The 18,740-nt window shown below is 43.4% G+C and overlaps 1 protein-coding gene across 1 annotated transcript; it reads left to right on the forward strand.

The window, feature by feature from the left end:
• The first annotated feature begins 2,809 nt into the window (after nucleotides 1-2,809).
• LOC118852965 (membrane-spanning 4-domains subfamily A member 14-like) lies at nucleotides 2,810-18,523 on the forward strand. The gene is made up of 6 exons (XM_036762723.1): nucleotides 2,810-3,095; nucleotides 5,368-5,502; nucleotides 6,319-6,372; nucleotides 12,707-12,859; nucleotides 14,325-14,426; nucleotides 17,138-18,523. Exons 1-6 carry the CDS (start codon nucleotides 2,952-2,954, stop codon nucleotides 17,279-17,281), a joined length of 732 nt encoding a protein of 243 aa, XP_036618618.1. The 5' UTR covers nucleotides 2,810-2,951; the 3' UTR covers nucleotides 17,282-18,523.
• The last annotated feature ends 217 nt before the right edge of the window (nucleotides 18,524-18,740 follow it).

Consider the following 18,740-nt stretch of genomic DNA (forward strand, 5'->3'; position numbering starts at 1 on the left):
ATAATCCATGGTTCAACTGAATTTGTCTTAGAAAGTTTGCCTGAAACCACATTTCTTCCTGTTTACCCTGAATGCCAAAGAAACTGAGGTTCAGAGAGACTTGCTCAGCCAGGGTTAAGCAGCAAATAAATAGGAGAGAAATGGCAAAGCCAACTGTTCTGACAGCAGGTCTATTGTTCCTTCCATCATACCATACTGTCCCTCCAGGAGGACCCTGAGGTCTTTCTTCACTCTTGAAGTGCCCTGTTCTATCATTTTCATAACACAGGAAACCCTTCTGATTAGCAAAGGTGAAGGCTACAGTCTACCTGCATCTCTAATATTCTTATTTTCCATCTCTCTGTCTCTTGCTCCCCAAAGAGTCAGAGAGTCTGCATCACCCCAGTGTCCAAAGTCTGATGGAATTACAGAATCCTGGAAAAAACAAGTTCAAATTCAGCTCAGAGAAATTTCAGATGGTAAGTCATAGAGCAAAAAAGGCATCAGCACAAAAACTGAATGGGAAAAGACTGGAGAGACAGATTAACAGAATAGGATCCTAGGTTGACCCGCAGCTAACCAAGACCACCAGTGCAGTGCGAAGGGGCCTCCTTTCTCAGATGCTTTTGTGAAAGATGCTAGACGTTGTTCAGTCCAACCCTCCTCATTTTACAGGTCTGGAAAGGCTCAAGGTCCAAGGTCAAAGAGGCAGAGAATGCCACAAAATGAGTTGAAAAGGGCTGACCTTTTAGTTTACCCTGTCACTGAAAAGGAATCAATTTTACAACATACCTGACAGGGAGCCATACAGCTTTTGCTTTTGAAGCTCTCAAAAAGGTGAGTCCTGCTACCTCAGCCCCTCCCTACCATGGAGCAAGTGTAGGCAGCCATTCACACCCAAGGCATCTGTTTCTGAGTTACTGTCCTCTGTAACATATCAATTAGAATCATATGGGCTCTGCTTTTCAAGATATCTGGAGAAACCAAAGGGTTAAGAGAAAGAACCAGAGTCAAAGCGGATGGACACTGGGCAGAGCCAAGAAAGGGGAAGAGTAGCAAGAGGTAGCACAGCTGTACCCCACCCCCCCGCCAAGTCTCCAAACGTCATTATAAAATGCATCACATCTAATCCTGTGTGGAAAATCCAAGATAAAAAGCACTGTCGTTTTTGCAGCCAAGGTTGGCACAGGGAGATAGGTCTGCAAGCACTGGGGAGGAAGTCTGGTTAGGAGCATGCCCTGGGACTGCGCCAAGAGCCAGGTAAGGTTCCAGACCCATGTCAGTCCACAACCTCATACACAGGTGCCAAGTGGAAGCTTTGTCACCTGTTATCCAATTCTGGGCTACAGATCCAGGGCAGACTGAGGAAGGGACCTGTGCTCAGTGGTGAGGAGCAGTTGCCAGCTCTGGCCTGTGTACCAAGAAAGGAAGTTCAGAAGCAAGCAGCAGTAGTGTGGTTCAAGACCCCAGGAGCAGAGCAGGGTCTTAACTGCAGATTCTAGCCCAATCTGAAGCCCATGGAGGAATAATTGGAGCAGGACCAAAGGGAAGCCAACAGTTCTGTCCTTCTGAACTAACAGAGCTTTCTGGCTGGTTTAAAGGGGTGGAATCCAGCAGCATCGACTGTGGTTCAGACTCAATCCCAGGTCAAAAACTTGCAGAGCTCAGGCCAGAGGACCAATGATGAGACTTTGGGAGCACTTAAAGCTTGCAGATCTCTACCCTGAGCTGTCCCTAAAAGCCTGTAATAACACAACGATCGATACCCTGAAGAAATCAGCAAAAAGACTAAGCCAGATCTTCTCCAGAAGTGTACGGGCCTGTCTCTAACATAGTCTGAAATCTTCCAGTCCAAGGCTGGAAGAATGAGCAAACAAAAAAGAAGATGCTCAAGACACAGATGTAGAGCATAATGACTCCAAAACAAAGCAAAGCCTTACAGAGAAACACAGCCTGAAAAGAAAAAAAAATTTGCTTGTGGAAGTGGGTGCCTTAAGAGCTGCCGCTCGTGAGGGAAGTGTGAGGCATCGTTCTGTGTAGTTTTATTATGAAGAGGTATAGATTGGTTCTCACTATTTCTCCCAGAGGAAATTGAGTATTAGCAAAACAAATTCTACTTTTGCACTAATTGGTCTCTAATATATCAGTGATGTTGGAATAAATTTGTTTTCAAAACAAAAACTACATCAGAACTGATAATGTATGTATATGTCTATATATATATATGTGTGTGTGCATATATTATGTATATATGTGATATATAAACATTTTATATATATATAATCTATTTCTTTTAGATATTAATTTCTGCTTGACTTTCCTATTTGTAACAGGGGTTTTGTTTTTATTTCATTGGCACTGGGCAGTAGGGGAGAGAGGTAGATTTTTTCTGTTTGAAAAAAATAATTTTGAATAAAAGGGAAAAGAGACAAGGTAACAGAAAAGATAGAAAACAAGTCTTCTAATGAAAATTTCAGAGACATGAAGTTTCTTTGCCTAGAAGAGAAAGTTAAGGAGGCACCAAATACAGTATCTAGAGGTGTTTATGGGTGTGATATTAAAACAACATTCTCCATCTCTACAAAAAAAAAAACAGAGAAGAGAGATGGGCTTAAAGTAAAAAAAAAGAGAGATACTTCACATGCTTCTCAATGGTGAGACTACAGTCTCAGGGGAGTGGAGAAGCCCTTGAGCCCAAAGAAAATGCTCCTGGATGGCCCAGTCCTTCACCTGCCTGCACGTGGGGAGCCAGATGAAAGCTCTCAAGGCTCCTACCAGTTCCATGATTCTATGACAGCAGAGTTCCAGAACTATGACTCCATGGCCCTGTGACTCTATGATTCTAATACCGAGCCCAGGAGCAGTCAAGCTACCCAGGTGACCTTGGCAGAGGAGCAGAGCATGATCCTGGCTGTGATGTTGACCAGCCTGTTCGATTAGCATATTCCTGTCAAACAATCCATTTCCTTACCATGCCACCAAAGTCTAGGGTAGTGGAGACCCAGGAACTTCCCAGGGATCCTCTCCAAACAGAACAGATAGCCATTACTGCATTTCCTTATAAGCCTTCTAAGACCCTACTGAATTTCCTGAAGGGGGAGCCGAAGATGATGGGGGTAAGTCAGATCACCTCCAAAGTGGGGGTCAGGGGGAGAAATCATACCTCTCTGCCTGGGCCATATCATCCATCCATTCATTGAACAGGCATTTATTGAGCACCTACTATGTGCCAGGACCTGTGTTTGGTGCTGGGGACACAGACACAAGTAGATTACATTTTCTTTCTTTCTTGATTTATTGCTGTGTAACTACAGCAGTGGATACAGTGCCTGGACTCAGATAATTACTAGCTGTGTGACCCTGGGCAAGTCACTTAACCTTGTTTCAGTTTCTTCATCTGTAACATGAGCTGGAGAAGGAAATGGTAAACACAAAGAGTCAGACACGACTGAAAAATGACTCAACAACAATCTTGTAATTGTTGGTCAGTGAACTGGGAGAGTTAAGTGATAGGATGCCATGACTGAAAAGCCTCCTGGTTTAACTGTCACTGAGTCACTCTGCCTCAATAGTTTCCAAGGTTGACCTTCTTTCTAGATCCATACTTTAAAAAGGATAAAGCAGGGAAAAGTTTATAGACAAGAACTAGTTTTGTGACATGCAAATGCTTCTTGGGATGATTCCCATTCTTGAGAATAACTATCAAATGCACTGAAGAAAAAAAAAAGAAAAGAAAAACTTAATTGACTTTTTAAAAATTCAAGCCCTATGTGCCAGTCCCTGTGCTAAGGGCTGGGAATACAAATACAAGCAGTATTTGTTGGGGTTTTTTTTAAGTAGTTTGATCACCATATTTCTTTTTTAAAATTTATTAATTTATGGAATAAAACAAGCATGTCCATGGCTACAATGGTCGCACATGAAACTGCATGTCTACTATGCACAACTTGCTATTCCTTTAAATATATAACAAAGTTATCATGTAAATTTCTTTTTTTTCCTTCCCTACCTCCCCCAAGCAGTATTGTAAGAAAGACAGTCCTGCCCTAAGAAGCTTATATTCTAATGGGAGAAAACAACACATAAGAGGAAGTTGAGAAGGGGCAGGCACAACAAAGTCTACAGAGTCAGGAGTGCAGTCTAGGGAGGAAGACACAAGTGGTCTGGGGGTGTCCTCCTTAAAATGGAGGTTTGGGAGGAACCAACCAATCACAAGGAGAAGCCAAAGAATGGAGGTTATTTTCAATGTGGGAAGTCCATGAGTGAGGTCTGAAGAGTCAAGAGCGTAGCTTCAAGAGGGAAAACAAGAAATACCAAGACTAGGATGGGCCGCCAAGAGCCAGCCACTGACGATCCTGGGGAACCCATATTTCCTCACCCAAAATAGTGCTTAACAAATGAGCAAAATATGAGGTGACTAATTAAAAACATAAATGTTCACAGGGAATGGATGGAATAATTTACTGGAGTTAAAACCCAGCAGGTCATTAATGGTCTTCCTCTTCAGATCTCATGCCACATCCAATATTTGGTTTGGAATCCTTCTAATGCACTTGACAGGGTCTGGTAGTTCTTTGGGTTGGAATGGGAAACCCTCACTTGACTGTAGGGACCTTACCTATCTCCACTTTGCAACCCCTCTTCCCAACAATAGGTACTTATTAATGCTCAACGAATGAATGAAAATAATTACATTATGATTTTTCACTTGGTTCCTCCTTCTCCTCTCCCTCAAATGACTGTAACCTGGATGCCCACTGACCTCAGAAAGATTCTTCACAGATGCAGCACTGAGTCAGTCAGGGCCAATGCAGACATTCACTCAAGTCTTCCCCAATCCATCTCCCCTGACATGGGTAGAACATAATTCTGCCATAGTGATATCACCCAGGGTTGACCTGAGACAAAACCTGAAAGTAAAGCAGGGTGGGGTGGGGTGGGGCACAGAGCTGGCCACAGGGGAAAGACAAAGACCAACCAGGGACAGAGAGATCATCATCTCAAGGTACAATTCTCTAGGCCTCACATCCCTCTATGATGAAGCTTATCCTCCTGAGGTTAGGCTGCTGGCTCTTTCTCATCCCTAGACAAGTGAAGGCCTGTCAGTCAATAAACATTAAACCCCTACTATATGCCAGGCACTGAGCTAGGTGGTGAGGATACAAAGGAGGTGTCAGTCCCTGCCTTCAAGGAGCTCACAATCAAATGGGCCTCGATGGAGAAGAGAAAATAATCTTGAAGGGTCACCCAGAGTATTCAACCTCCTCCCTTAACCCTGGGCCAGGTGAGCCCTTCCTGAGCAACCAAAAAACTTACGCTGAATTTTTTTAAAGAGCAATCTACTTTTTAAACTCCCCTCCTCATCTTGACCCATTTCTCTTTACACAGGTTTTCCAGATTTTGTTGGGTCTTATTATCACTGCCATGGGGTACATTTTATGGCACAGCGTCAACAGACTTCACCTTGAAAAGAAGCATCCTGTTATCTTTGTCACGGGTTATCCATTCTGGGCAGGAGCATGTGTGAGTATAGTAAACAACATAGAGACAAAATGGAGGATCCATTCTGAAACTCCTGGCAGCTGCCATGAGCCTAAATACAGAATATGGGAGAGAGGCTGGGCTTGTACATGACCAGGAATGAGAAGGCATGTCCCTATAGCATCCATGGGTCGGAGTACAGGAGAATCAGGCCCCAACCATTCCACTGCCATGCCCTTGGGTGGTGCCACCTTGCCATGCTTTGGGCACTCACCTATCAGCATAGCAGCAAGCTCTCCGAAACTACTAATGGTGACAGAAATCTTCCGTGGTTCGAGGCAGACACTTGGTTGCCAAAGAGGGTGGGCCCAGCTCCTCTTCTCCCACAATAAGGGAAACACCAAGCTGTGGACTTCTATGAAAAAGGCTACCAGTTTCCCTGGGACATACCTGTTTGTTTTAATTTCCATCATACAAATTACACTTTCAAGGAGAATGGATTCCTGTGGATCTGAGGAGGTTGGACATCTCCACAAAGAAGCCTTCTGTATCAGAAGCCACTGTCCCCAACACTCCAATGGCAACACTTCCCTGCCCCCTCCAGTCATCCAATGTTCCTGGGCATCCACTTTCTCATCTGTAAAATGAGGGGCTGGGTTGGATGGCCTTAGAGGTTCCTGTAGAAGCCATAGTATTTATCCTCCCCCTGGAGATCCATGACTCCATCCTGAAGCTATGGTGACTGGTTGGGGAGGGGATGTCAGTAAGTCAACAAGTCTTTCTTAATCATATAAAGAAATATATGGGTCACCTTTAGTGTCTACTTAAGGCCTACTAACCAATGTATTCTCTCAACAGTACGTTATTACAGGATACTTCACAATTCTTAATGAAGTAAAACATCCTCGCTGGGTAAGAACAACCTCTTGACATTTCAAAATTTCCATGTGGTTTAATAGCTCCCAATTAAAAGCTTTCAGAAATCACCAGGCCCATAGCGATTTTCCATGGCTTATCTAAATGGAAATCACCCTGTTTGTTAATGCATCAACTCCCTGCATTATTCTGTAGTTCCTACATGTTTGGGTTAAAAAACATAAGCTAAACTATCAATCTCCAAATAACTGCTATAGTGAGTCTTAAAAACCAAAATTCCCCTGAAAAATTCTCAGAAGGAGAGGTGGTCCGTAGTCCCAGAATCATGGACTCCCAACTTTGGAAGAAACACCAGTACCCATGTAATCATAATAATTAATAATAATAATAACTAGCATTTATCTAAGGTTTGCAAAGTGCTTATATTATTCATGCCATGGCATGAAAGGAGAACCTTTGCAATATTACCTCATTTGATTCTCCCAACAACCCTGGGAGGTAGGTGTGATCTTTCATTTTACAGTTGAGGAAACTAAGGATCAGAAAGTTTCAGTGACTTGGCCAGGGTAACATAGCCAGTAAGTGTAGGAGGCTGGATTTGAAGTCGAGTCTTCTTGACTCTGGGTCCAGTGCTCTATCCACTGAGCCACCTGGCTGTGCTACCATCCAGCCCATACAGTAGTAGAGTAGAAAAGGAATTCCCTCTGAGGGAACAAGTAGCCAAAAAAATGGTCATTCTGTCTCTGCTTGCAGATCTCCAACGAGAAGGAATCTGGATATTTCTAATTATTAGGATGTTTTCCCTGACATAAAAATTAATCTACCTCTGTTCCCCTTGACCCCAACCCCTCATTACCCTCTGGACCCAGTTCTGTTCCCTGGGACAGGGTACACTCCCACAAGCCCACTTCTACATGACCCAACAGCCAGCCACAGACTTGAACACCCCTTTTTGGTAGGCTTAACATTCATAGTTCTTTCAAATAATTCTCATGGGGCATGAAAGGAGAATTTTTACCATAGTGGTCTCACTTCATGAACAGCATTCCAGATGGGGTCAGACCAGGATGGAATAGAGGGAGCCAATGTAGCCCTGGCTTTCTTGGTTGCCATATCATGGTGTTGATTTATATTGGGATTGCATGCCACCAAAACCCTCAGAGCTTCTTCAGATAATTTGGTTTTTAGTAATCCCATCTTGGAATTGTTGTGTTAATTCTTTGGACCTCTGTGTAAGTCTTTGTAGTTGACCTTCAAAAGATAAGCATGGAGTAGTGGATAGAGAGCTGGCCTCAAATCTTGGGTTCAAGCCCCACCTTTGATGCACACAGGATGTGTACAACTTTGGGCAACCGTAAGTTGCAGAGAAGGTGCCAGTCTGCATTGGTAGAGGTGGGATCACCTCATGTGGGAGTTCTCTCTATCAGTAACCTTATTCTCACATATCATCATAGTGTATTCAGGCCGATGTTCTAGTCTTTAAATACCCTATTTAATCCTGACTCTGATGCATTAGCTATCCACTGTAGTATTGTGTCATTTCCAAAATCCATATCCATGTTTTTATCCAAGTTATTGACAAAAATGTTACGCACAGATCAAAGCCTAAATCTCTGGGGTTCTCCAATGAAGATCAACTTCCAAGTTGACATCGAATAATGATGACTCTAGATTTAGCCAACCCACCAATTCTGAATCCAATTAATTACACCGTCACCATCTTAGACCATATCTGTCCACCTTTTTACACAAGGACAGTATGAGAGACTTTCTCAAATGCTTTGCTAAAGTCAAATTAAAGCTTATCTACAACATTCCCTTATTCTACTAATCTGGCAGCCATGTTTTTTAAGGGTGGGGAAGGTGAGGGTGGGGGAAAGAATGGCACTGTCCTCACAACACCTTAATGATATTAGGTTGACTTTCAGTGATCCAAATTTCCTTTTCTAGAGGTTTGCTATTATTTCAATGTCATATTCTAGAATTCTATCAGGAAGTCAAGTCCAGTTCACTGGACTTCAGTTTGAAGGCTATATTATTTTACTCTATTTTTTTTTTAAATTGAGGGAATAATATCCCTTCTTCCAACTTGTAGTTTCCTGTTCTCCATCATCTTTCAAAAATCCCTAAGAGTCACTCGGCAACAGCATCTGTCACCTCTTTCAGTGCCATGGGAGGGGATTCATCGGAGCCAGGTAACTCAGAAGTATGGAAAGTCAGGTACTCTCTTTCAATCTCGTTACTTATCATCAGCAACAATAGCTTATTAGCCATTTATGTATATATATATATATATATATATATATATATATATATATATATATATATACATATATATATATATATATATGTATATGTATATATATATATATATATAGTCCTTGTCTTTTCCAATCCAAAGGGTGTTCTGGCAAGTCTGCCCTTTCCATTATCTTTGGCCCACCTAACCTGGGCTTCTGCCCACTCTGGCATATTATCATTCGTTATTTGTCCAATGCTTTCCTCCAGTACAGATTAAAAAAAAAACAAACCTCTCTTTACTTTCCTCCATTTTGTGGCCAGTATCACCACTAGACCTTTTAATTTTGCATTAACAACTCTGATTAGTGACCCAAAGACATTCCTAGTTTCTTCTTTAAGCATAGTTTAATTTCTCTTTCCAACCATTCTGGAATTTCTTTCTATTGTTCCATGATTTCTGCAGAGTCTCTCTTTTTATCAGGTAATATTTCTCAGTCGCATTTCTGATTCAAAACGTTTTGGTTTATTTTTGAGATTCTGCTCATTCTTCCTTCTGATTTTCTGATCCTCTATGTTGGTTTAGTGCTATGAGCTAGGATTTGGTGGTGGTGGTTTTCATTCAGGTTGCCTTTATTGCTCTTCTGGTCTTCAGTTTCTTCTTTTGTATCCCTTGTCACTATTCAGAGCTTTCCTAGATCTCAGCCCCTTCCCCCTTCCACCGCTGCACAGACCACAGGCTGGACAGGGCCACCCAGCATGGCATGTCCTCATCAGAGAAGGAGCTGAGCTCCATAAGCCAAGCAGAACTGAAGTAGCTCAAAAGAAATGTGAGGTGCACCAATGTTCATATGGACTATTTGTGCCCATCCTGTAGTAGAGCCTCCTGAGCTCATGTTGCTCTAATCAGCCAGTTAGACACACTGTCACTTGATTCTAACACAGTGATGACATTTTGGTCCTCTTCAAGAAGGAAAGACAACAACCACCATCCTATCTCTTTTAAATAGGGTATTAATTCTAAAGCTATAGTCCAGTAACGAGTCTAATCAAGACTCAGAAATACTCCTGACATCACAATCCTGTTTATTACTTACATTGTATGCATTTGAGGATAAACATCAAAGACATAACAAAGTTTTAATTCCTGTTTCTTTTCTTGAATTTTATCTTCAATAAACTCCTGGGTGTCTTGGCTGTATTATGACCTATATTGCAAAGGGCTGGCCCTGGAGTCAGGAAGGCTTGAGCTGTGATCTTGCTTTAGATCCTGGCTGAGTCAGGTAGGTGACACAATGGATAGAGTGCCAGGCCTGGAGTCAGGAAGACTCAATTTCCTGAGTTCAAATGTGGCCTCAAAGTCTTAATAGCTGTGAGGCCCTGGTGGGTATCTGTAAGCCCTTTCTCCTTTCTTTTTAGTTAAAAGATCTTTTGATGAGATTTGCAAGAATTTAGGCAAATAAATCTGTGATAGTCTATGCTACGTATATTCTGTCTTCAGCCAGGAGTCTGTCCTTCCTCTATTTAAAGGGAGAGTGCAGAGATCCGAATCTCATTCTCAGATCTTTTTGATCCATATATCCTCCCAGTATTCTTTTCTCTTCTCCTTTGCTTTTGATGGGTAACAGTGATTAAAACAAAACCTGTGCCCTCAAAGGTCTCCTATTTCTTACCCAAGACCTCCTAATCTTTGGCAATCATTTCTCTGAGTATCATTTGTGCCCAAACAAATCAAAAGCAGGCAGGAGTTATCTATTTTAACAATTCTTGGGCGAATCACTCACTGCCATGCCTAGGACACGTGAATAGGGAAGTCAACAGAACTCTATTTTGGTTAACTAGTTAACAGGCAGGGACCTCCACTGATATCCCCCAGTCACCAATGGTATTGCTCCTGTCTTTGTCTTCTGATCTTTCTGGGATTGTCCCTCAGCTGTTAGTACCTGAGGGATTAATTTATCATTATTCTCTCCTCTTTGGGAGGAGGTTCCAAGTTACTGGTTTCTTTTGGCTTTATCTCTAGGTGTCCTTTCTCATGCCTATGGCATTTCTCCACCCACCAACTTCCTTTTATAGGTTAGGATTGAATTTGAATTCAGGGAACTTTTTTAGTTCCCTTGTTTTCTCACCCTAATGCCCTTCTGAAGTTTTTGTGTTTGTTTTCTCTTGCTTTGCTTGGTTTGCATTGTTTGTTTTAGGAATACATCATTGCCTCTGATAACCCAGAAAATGGAAAGAAGTTGCCCTAGGCCCTTCATCTCTGCAAGGAGACAGATTAGCCTGAATTTTTGAGAGTAGAAGGCAATTACTCAGCCATGGAGGTCTTACAAACATGGTGTCCGGTGTGGGCCATGGCAAAGTCTTCACTGCTATTCATGTCAATTACTAATGACACCTCCATCTGTTTGCTAGTGTTCCCTATTGAGCCACTGGAAGATGAGAATCTTTTCTCTCCTCAGCACCCCTTCCCTCCTTTCAGAGCCATACTCAAATGATTTCTCTCACTAACTTCTCTCATTTATTAGGATTTGGGCTGTTCTGGCCACATTCTACTCATGCGTTAGAACAACTACCTCATCCTGGAGCCCCTCTGCCTTCTTCTCCTCTCTTCTACCATCCCTTCCTCCTTCAGCTCATTTCTTTGGGGTCTTTTCTTGGCTTCTATTATGAAAAAAGCCCACGGGGAACTCAGAGGTCATCTGGCTAAACTCCCTCAGTTTAGAGATAAGGAAAATGAAGTTAGGAGAGAGTAAAGGGTTTAGTAAAGGTTACCTCCATGCCTGATAGCTGAGTTTGGATTCAAAGCCAGATCTGCTGACTCAAGACTAATGTAAAAGCACTTGAGATGATGTCATATGAGGACTGGTTGAAGGAACTGGGGCTGTTTAGACTGGAGAAGGAAAGATGCCAGAGAGACACCAACGTTGTCTCTATTTGGAAGGCTACCAAATGGAAAAGAGATGAGACTTTTTTTTTCTGTTGGCCCAGAGTGCAGAAGTAGTAGTAATGGGTGGCAGATTTAGGCTTGCTGCCATGAAAAGAAAACCATCCTAATAACTGGGATTATCCATAAGTAGAATGGACTGAATTGGCGAAAGTCAATTCCTCCTTCAAGCCAAAGTCGGATGACCACTCTTTGAGAATGTTATAGAGAAACATTCAGGTACAGGCTAAATGGCTTCCGTAGTCCCTTCCAATTCTGGAATTCTCAGACTCTGTGTGTTGCCCTACAAAAACTCAAAGGCTCCTATCACAGCCTACCCTCCCTCTCCCAGTCTTGCATTCTCCAAATTAAATCTAGGATCCTTCAACCATTCTATGCCTTGATCTCTTCTTTAGGACCTTTGACTGAAGACAAATAGTTTATGTCAGAACCATTTTAGACAGTGGTATGCTGGTAAATGTTTGACAACTAGCTCTCTGGGTGGAGAAAAAAGGGACACACTTTTCAGTGACTTCCTGAAGTCAGGAAGATTCATCTTTGCGAGTTCAAATCTAGCCTCAGACACTTACTAGCTTATGACCCTGGAAGAGTCACTTAACCCTACCTGCTTCAGTTTCCTCACCTGTAAAATGAGCAGGAGAAGGCAATGGCAAACCACTCCAGTATCTCTGCCAAGAAAACCCCAAATGAGGTCAGGGAAAGTGGGACAGGACTGAAAAACAACTTAACACTTTCAACATTAACATTTTATCCATTGCTGTAGAGGACAACCAACAAAACAACAACTCAAGTCCTGATTTGTATATTTTCTTATTTCTGAGGTATAAATAAACTCTCACACTGAACATTTAACAATCAGCTCTCAGTAACCAGTTTGAGCTGGTTTGAGATTGAGCTCCTGACTTTAAATCTATTTTCAGAGTCAATCGCTGAATTCTTGTAAGGGAGAAGGGTCGGGGAGTCTGCAGGGGAGTCTTGCCCTTTTCATGCTGGAGTCAAGTATTCCTCAGTTTGTGTGCTTATCCTCCCCTGCCTCTCCCACACACATCTCCATCTCCTCTCCCATAGTCTATGGGCCAGATCAGGATCCAGTCACCCTGGGTTCACAGGGACTTTGCCCAGATGGTCCTGCAGTGGAGTGGGGGTTTGGGCGCTAGTGCCCCACCCTGAGGACTCCTTCTCTTACAGATGCGCTTCAGTCTATGCCTGGGCGTGGTGAGCACCCTAGTGGCTGCAGCGGGGATTGCTATCATTCTTTACAGCTTCCATGAAGACAACTATTTCCATTGTCGGGTTCCCACCAAGTCCGGCATATGTGCTATTGGGAGAACGCTCTTTCTAGTAAGTGGTTCTGTTCTATAAGTCAAAATCCCACCCCACTAGACCAATTACATGGAATAGTGAGGCTTCATTCATTAAAATCCCAGGAAGCTTTGATTTCCTTCTGATTTCAATTCATTTCAACAGTCATTAGATGACCACAACGTGGAGTGTGGTATGGTAGATAGCTGACCCTGATGCCAAGAAGACCTGCGTTCAAATCTTGCCTCTGACACATACTTGGTCCTGTGACCTTAGGCACGTCACCCCCCCTCCTCAGGGCTCCAGGCAACTGTCAAGACTCAACAAGGCAGAGATGATGCTGAACTGCCTTGGGAGAGGAACTTCCTACCCCTGGGAATTCCCTGTACCGTGAAATCATAGGCCACATCCCTATCCTATTCCTGTCTCTAGCCTAGGGTGGGGATATGACTGAAAAAAATGACACAATTCCTGCCTGAAAGAAGTTTTCATTCTCCTGGAGGAAAAGGACAAGCAGACAAGTAACTTAATACAAAGAAATGGGACAGAGGGTTAATAACTGGGTGTTTGGGGGTGGGGAAATGATCAGGAAAGCCTTATGTAGCTATTAGGTGTAATGGCAACCACACTGGCACACCCAGGATGGCTGCTAGTGCAAGTTCTTTTATCTGCTTTACTAAGGAAAGCAACTTTAAAGGGGTCAATGATCTTCTTTATTTACATAAAACATGAACAGAGAAAATACAGAGAAGAGAAATAAAGACCAACGGACAGGGCTCTGCTGCCTGAATCAAAGCTTTACATTCACCACTGAATCAAGAGAGCCTTTACCTCTGAGGAGTCGGGGAGCTCCAAACCTTTGGCCACTCAGAGTCTCAACCAGGGAATCACAACATCTTTCTCATGAGCGAGCCCCCAAAGCAAAAGCTCGCCTCTCACAATATATATACTCTTTCAGCTAACAGGCTCAGAGCCAGAACCCTCCTGACTCAGTGCCTAATCAGAAATTAGCAAAAGGTATGTAAGCCTTCCTATAAGCAAGCAAGCTTCCTTAATGGGCTCCACATGAGGCCCATTGATGGGCAGGGAAGATCTTAATTAACCTTACAGTAGGGAGCTAAGAATGTCCAGCACCAGAAAACGCAGGGTATTGCAAAGGCCAAGCACAGTGAAGGGGGGAGGGGGTGTACAGAAAGTGCCCAAGCTATGGTGGGTCCTGGAGGCAAAGAAGCCCCCCTCCCCCACCCCCAGGAGCCAAAGTCACCAAGGCATCTTAAGGCTATTTGGAAGTAAGCTCTGAACACTTAAACTGTGGGGAATGTCTCAATGTTGTCTTACAAGCAATACAAGAAGAAAGCTAAAAGGGGCCCAGATGGTATGGTGTCACCCCACGTGTTCTCTAAACCATATCTGCTTTATTTCAGACACAACTTTATCTGGCAACTCCAAGGAGGCCCTCCTCCTCGACTGCTAATTGTTCTTTGTTGTTTGTCTTGTTTCATAGGGAGTGTTGGCTCTGATACTGTTCCTCACTATTGCAGAATTGTGCATCACGGTGACAGTCTTAGCCTTTAAGACCAATGTGATATGGAGAAATGCCAAAGAGGTGAGAGAAGAAGAAGTTCCAAGTTGTGTGGCTATCATGGGTGATGACTAGCTTTAGGAGCTCCTAATAATTAATAATAATACATAGCTAACATTTATACAGAGCTTATGATGTGCCAGGCACTGTGCTAAATACTATATAAATATTATCTCATTTGATCCTCAAAACAACCTTGGAAGGGAGAGGCTATTATTATCCCCATTTTACAGTTGAGACCACTGAGGCAAGGAGAGGTCACACAGATATAAGTGTCTGAGGCTGGGTCTGAACTGAGATCTTCCTGGAGCCATACCAGGCACTCTATTCACTCTGGTACCACCCAAAGGCCTTTAGCAGGCATGTCACTCAATCCTGGCACAAGGATAGGCCAACTGAAGGCGTAAGAGGTGGGAGCATTTTCAGTTAGGAAGACAGGACCCCCAACTTCTGCAACGTACCCCACTGGCTGAAGCCTTCCTTGTATTTTTTACTTTCCATTCATTCTTTCATCCACGTATGCACCTCCAGCAATACATTGACAACTCCCTAGTAGGGCAGTCAGCAGGACACAGGGTCATAGAATTTGAGTGTAGAAATAAGGCTCAGAGGCCATCTAGTCCAATCTGCATCTGAACAAGAGCCTCTATGCCCTCCCTGACTAGCAGTCGCGCCACCGCGGGCCGAAGACCTCTGATGAGGAGGGCCCCACCAAACCCATCAGCTCCCAAGGTAGCCGCCTCCATTCCTGGACAGCTCTGAGGGTTAAGATTTTTCCTTATCCTTGGCAACTTCTACTCGTTGCCATGTGGTTCCTAGCTCTGACCCTGGAGGTGCCACGCTGAACTGGCCTGATCCCTTTTTCATATCCCTCCCTGAGGCTTCTCTCTAGAATAATGTATTCCATTCTGCCTACCATAGTTTAGCAAGGATGTCTTACAGTACTGGCAGAGAAGTGGGCTTTGTCCTGTTTGGCCTTGAACAAATTTTAGAGCAATCTTATAGCGGACTGAACTGCTTTGGCGCATGCATATGAGATCAGAAGAGACTAGTCCTGGAAGAGAGCTTGGAGTTCACCTAGTCGAGTGTCCATGCCCTTTTTTTTACAGAAGAGCAAACAGCGGCCTAGAGAGGTGCCCAAGGTCACACAAGAACCGAGATTTAATAGCGGATGCTCTTACATTAAACTCAATCTAAGTTCAATCTCCATAGAGACTCGGGGAGGGGAAGGAGGGAATAAGCATTTATCAAGTGCCTCCCATGTGCCAGGCACTGTGCCAAGTTCTTTATAATTACTGCCTCATTTGATCCTCAATGCCCCTGTGAGGTAGGTGCTATTATTATCCCCATTTTACAACCGAGGAAACTGAGGCACTCAGCCATTAAGTGACTTGCCCAAGGAGCTAACTAATATGTGTCTGAGGACAAGTCTGAACTCGGGTCTTCCCGAATACAGGTCCAGCGCTCTATCCGCCGTGCCACTTATACCTGACCCAATTTGCACCTTATTCTCTTCTTCAATGTAAACAATAGGCAGCAAGGTATGATGTGGGTTAGATCTCCTCTGACGATCCTTCCAACTCTGTGATTCTCTGATATTAATCTGAACCTGAGTTAGACGGACGTGGCCATATGAAACAGTAAGGCAATGATAATAATAACGTAGATGATAATTGTCAAAATGCTTCTGTAGTTCTGTATTGCAAAGTATATGAGACTCTCCACACAGAAGGTAGAAGAAGTGAACCATGTATTCAGACACTAGAGGACCAGATCCCATAACCAAATGTTCAGCTCCCACAGCCAGTCAGTCCACTTCATCATAACAGCAAGGAACCCAAAACATTCAATACGGAAAATCACAACACGGAGCCTCAACGTCCCAAAACCTCTCCGACTCCCTGCCGGGGTCTTTCCCAAACACAAACTCACAGTACAGCTAAGTCAGCCTGTTCAGTTCTAACGATCACGAGGGCAGCCGTGAGCAGCCGCCAGCAGCCGTACTGTCTCTCTCTCCCAGCATTTTCTGTGACGTAACTTCCTTTTCCTGTCAGGAAGCTCCTCCCACCGTGTAACTTAGACGTCCTGCGATGTAAGTAGGTCACATGGCCTATTAATAGGTGGGAAAGATCTTCAAATCAAAATTGCTAATACACCATATAACATCCACCTTTCTCTTATGGATGACTCTGGACCAACCAGAGTATAAGCTTTTGGAAGGTACTACCTAAGTCTTGTATTTCTAGTTTTCTCAACATCTAGCTCAGTTCCGGGCACATAGTGATCTTTTAATAAATGCCCCCATTACCTTCCTGATTAATAAGAAAGGCAGTTAAGATGTCAGAAATAAGAAAGGGGGCTAGTAACAGCACCCTGAGAGGAGAAATAAAGAATGGAGAATCATCAGATCATAGATTTAGGGGCTAAAGGGCCCTTTGAGGCCATCAATTCCCACTCTGTCCTCTCATGGCGCAGGTAATGTAGGGGAGGCCCAGACAGTGAGGGGTTTTGGCCAACATCACACCAACAGTAAGCAGATCTCTAGAATCGATACAGAGCTCCTCTAACCCTACACCCTGCTATCTTTCTGCTGAGGCAACTGATGAGAAGGCAGTGAGGGCAGTGACTGGAAAGATGTAGGAAGCATGCATGAGGGACAGTGGGAAAGAAGATGATACACACAATAAGGAGACTGGGGTGAGTTTAATGGGTCCTGTTTCTGGTTGGCTTTATAGGTTGTGTTTTTCCTGCCTTCTGAAAGCAAGGAACCTGGACATCATGAAGAGGAAAGACAGTTCCAGTTCCAGATTCAGGCAAACCCTGCTGGCCAAAATGAGAAGGAGCTCTCTCTCTCCTTAATTGGGGATTATACTTTCTAAAGCCCTGTAGCCTTCCTGCCCCTCCCGTTTATATATCCCCTGTCTCATTCTCCTCTTTCCCCTTTCTTTTTTCCTTCCCCCCAAATTAGAGGAAGAACCCAGAGAAAGTCTCTCTCTACCAATTAAATTCACTTGGAGAATTTATAAAAGTTCCCCCTTCCTACAGCAGAAGTTCACTCAGGGAATCCATTCTAAATCACCTTTCTCCAGGTCAATTTCAACAAGATGATGCACATGCATTCCCTCTTTCTTTGTTCCAAGATCACTGAAAGAATGTAATGAAGTTCTACCACCTTCTGGCCCAAATTCACCAAGAGAATTCTTCTGAGGTCCCACTTCCTCTGGTTCAAAGAGAGAAGCCTTCCCAGTTCCACCTTTCTCTAGGTCAAGGAGAGAATCCTTAGGTCATAGTTTTTCCAATTCAAGGTCATTGAGAGTATCCACTAAAGTCCCCCTCTTCCAACCTTTCCTCTGAAGCAAGTTCATGGATAGAACATGAATAGAGCATTTTACTCTAAAGATACCAAGCCACATAGCAGAGAAAAACATATTTTAACCATTTCAGTTTGATGTCATTCCCTGCAGTTCCCAGATTTAGTGACTATGTGAAAAAATTCAAAACCAAAAGCTAAAGGATGTGGAGGGTCCCCCCATGAAAGAACTGGGTCCCATTTTCTGTTGTTGGCCCAGGTTCCAATGAATGGAAAACCTGGGCATTGCCTACATATACCTAAGTGCTATCAAAGTGATGAGGGTAGGCCTGGGTCCTTCCTGTGATAAAGGGTCAACCCTGGCAATAGAGAAAGGAAAATCTTATTCAGAGAGTGTTTACAGAAATGATCCCAAAGAGGAATGGAATAGAAAGAGGACATAGAAGAGGGTTCTGGTATTCTGGTGGGTTTTTATAAGCCATCAAAGATTTATTTGCTTTTTTTTTCTGCTTTCAAATCCCCAAGCACCAGAAAAGAGCCAGCATAAAAATCAGTATGAAAAGTTTAAGGAGTCACCCAGTGTGCTCAAGGAATTAGCCCTTCAGAGGCTTCAGAGAGGAGAACCTTCTATAAGTAATACACAAAGAGGAAAATGAAACCAAGCCAAACCAGGCTCCTCTGTATTGGGAGGAACATTTTTTCTTCCCCTGAGTGCTTCTAACAACTCTGAAGTCCTCCCCTGCTCCCCAGCACCCATGGAATGAGTCCCTGATTTTGAATAATTACTTTTGCAAATACATCTTTTGCCTCAAACTCTGTCTCCCTCCCTTCTCCCTTTGCAATTCTAAGTGGCAAGAGGACACCAACTCAATCCAAAAAGCACTTATTGAGTACCTTCTATACGTCAGACACTATGCTAGGCACAGGAATACACAGCCAAAACCAGACTATGCCCTCAGAGAGCCTCCAATCTGCTGGGGAAAAGGAACCACACATAAAGAAATACAGAATATAAAGTTACTTTGGGA

Source organism: Trichosurus vulpecula, chromosome 6 (assembly GCF_011100635.1).
Source record: "Trichosurus vulpecula isolate mTriVul1 chromosome 6, mTriVul1.pri, whole genome shotgun sequence".
NCBI lineage: Eukaryota > Metazoa > Chordata > Mammalia > Diprotodontia > Phalangeridae > Trichosurus > Trichosurus vulpecula.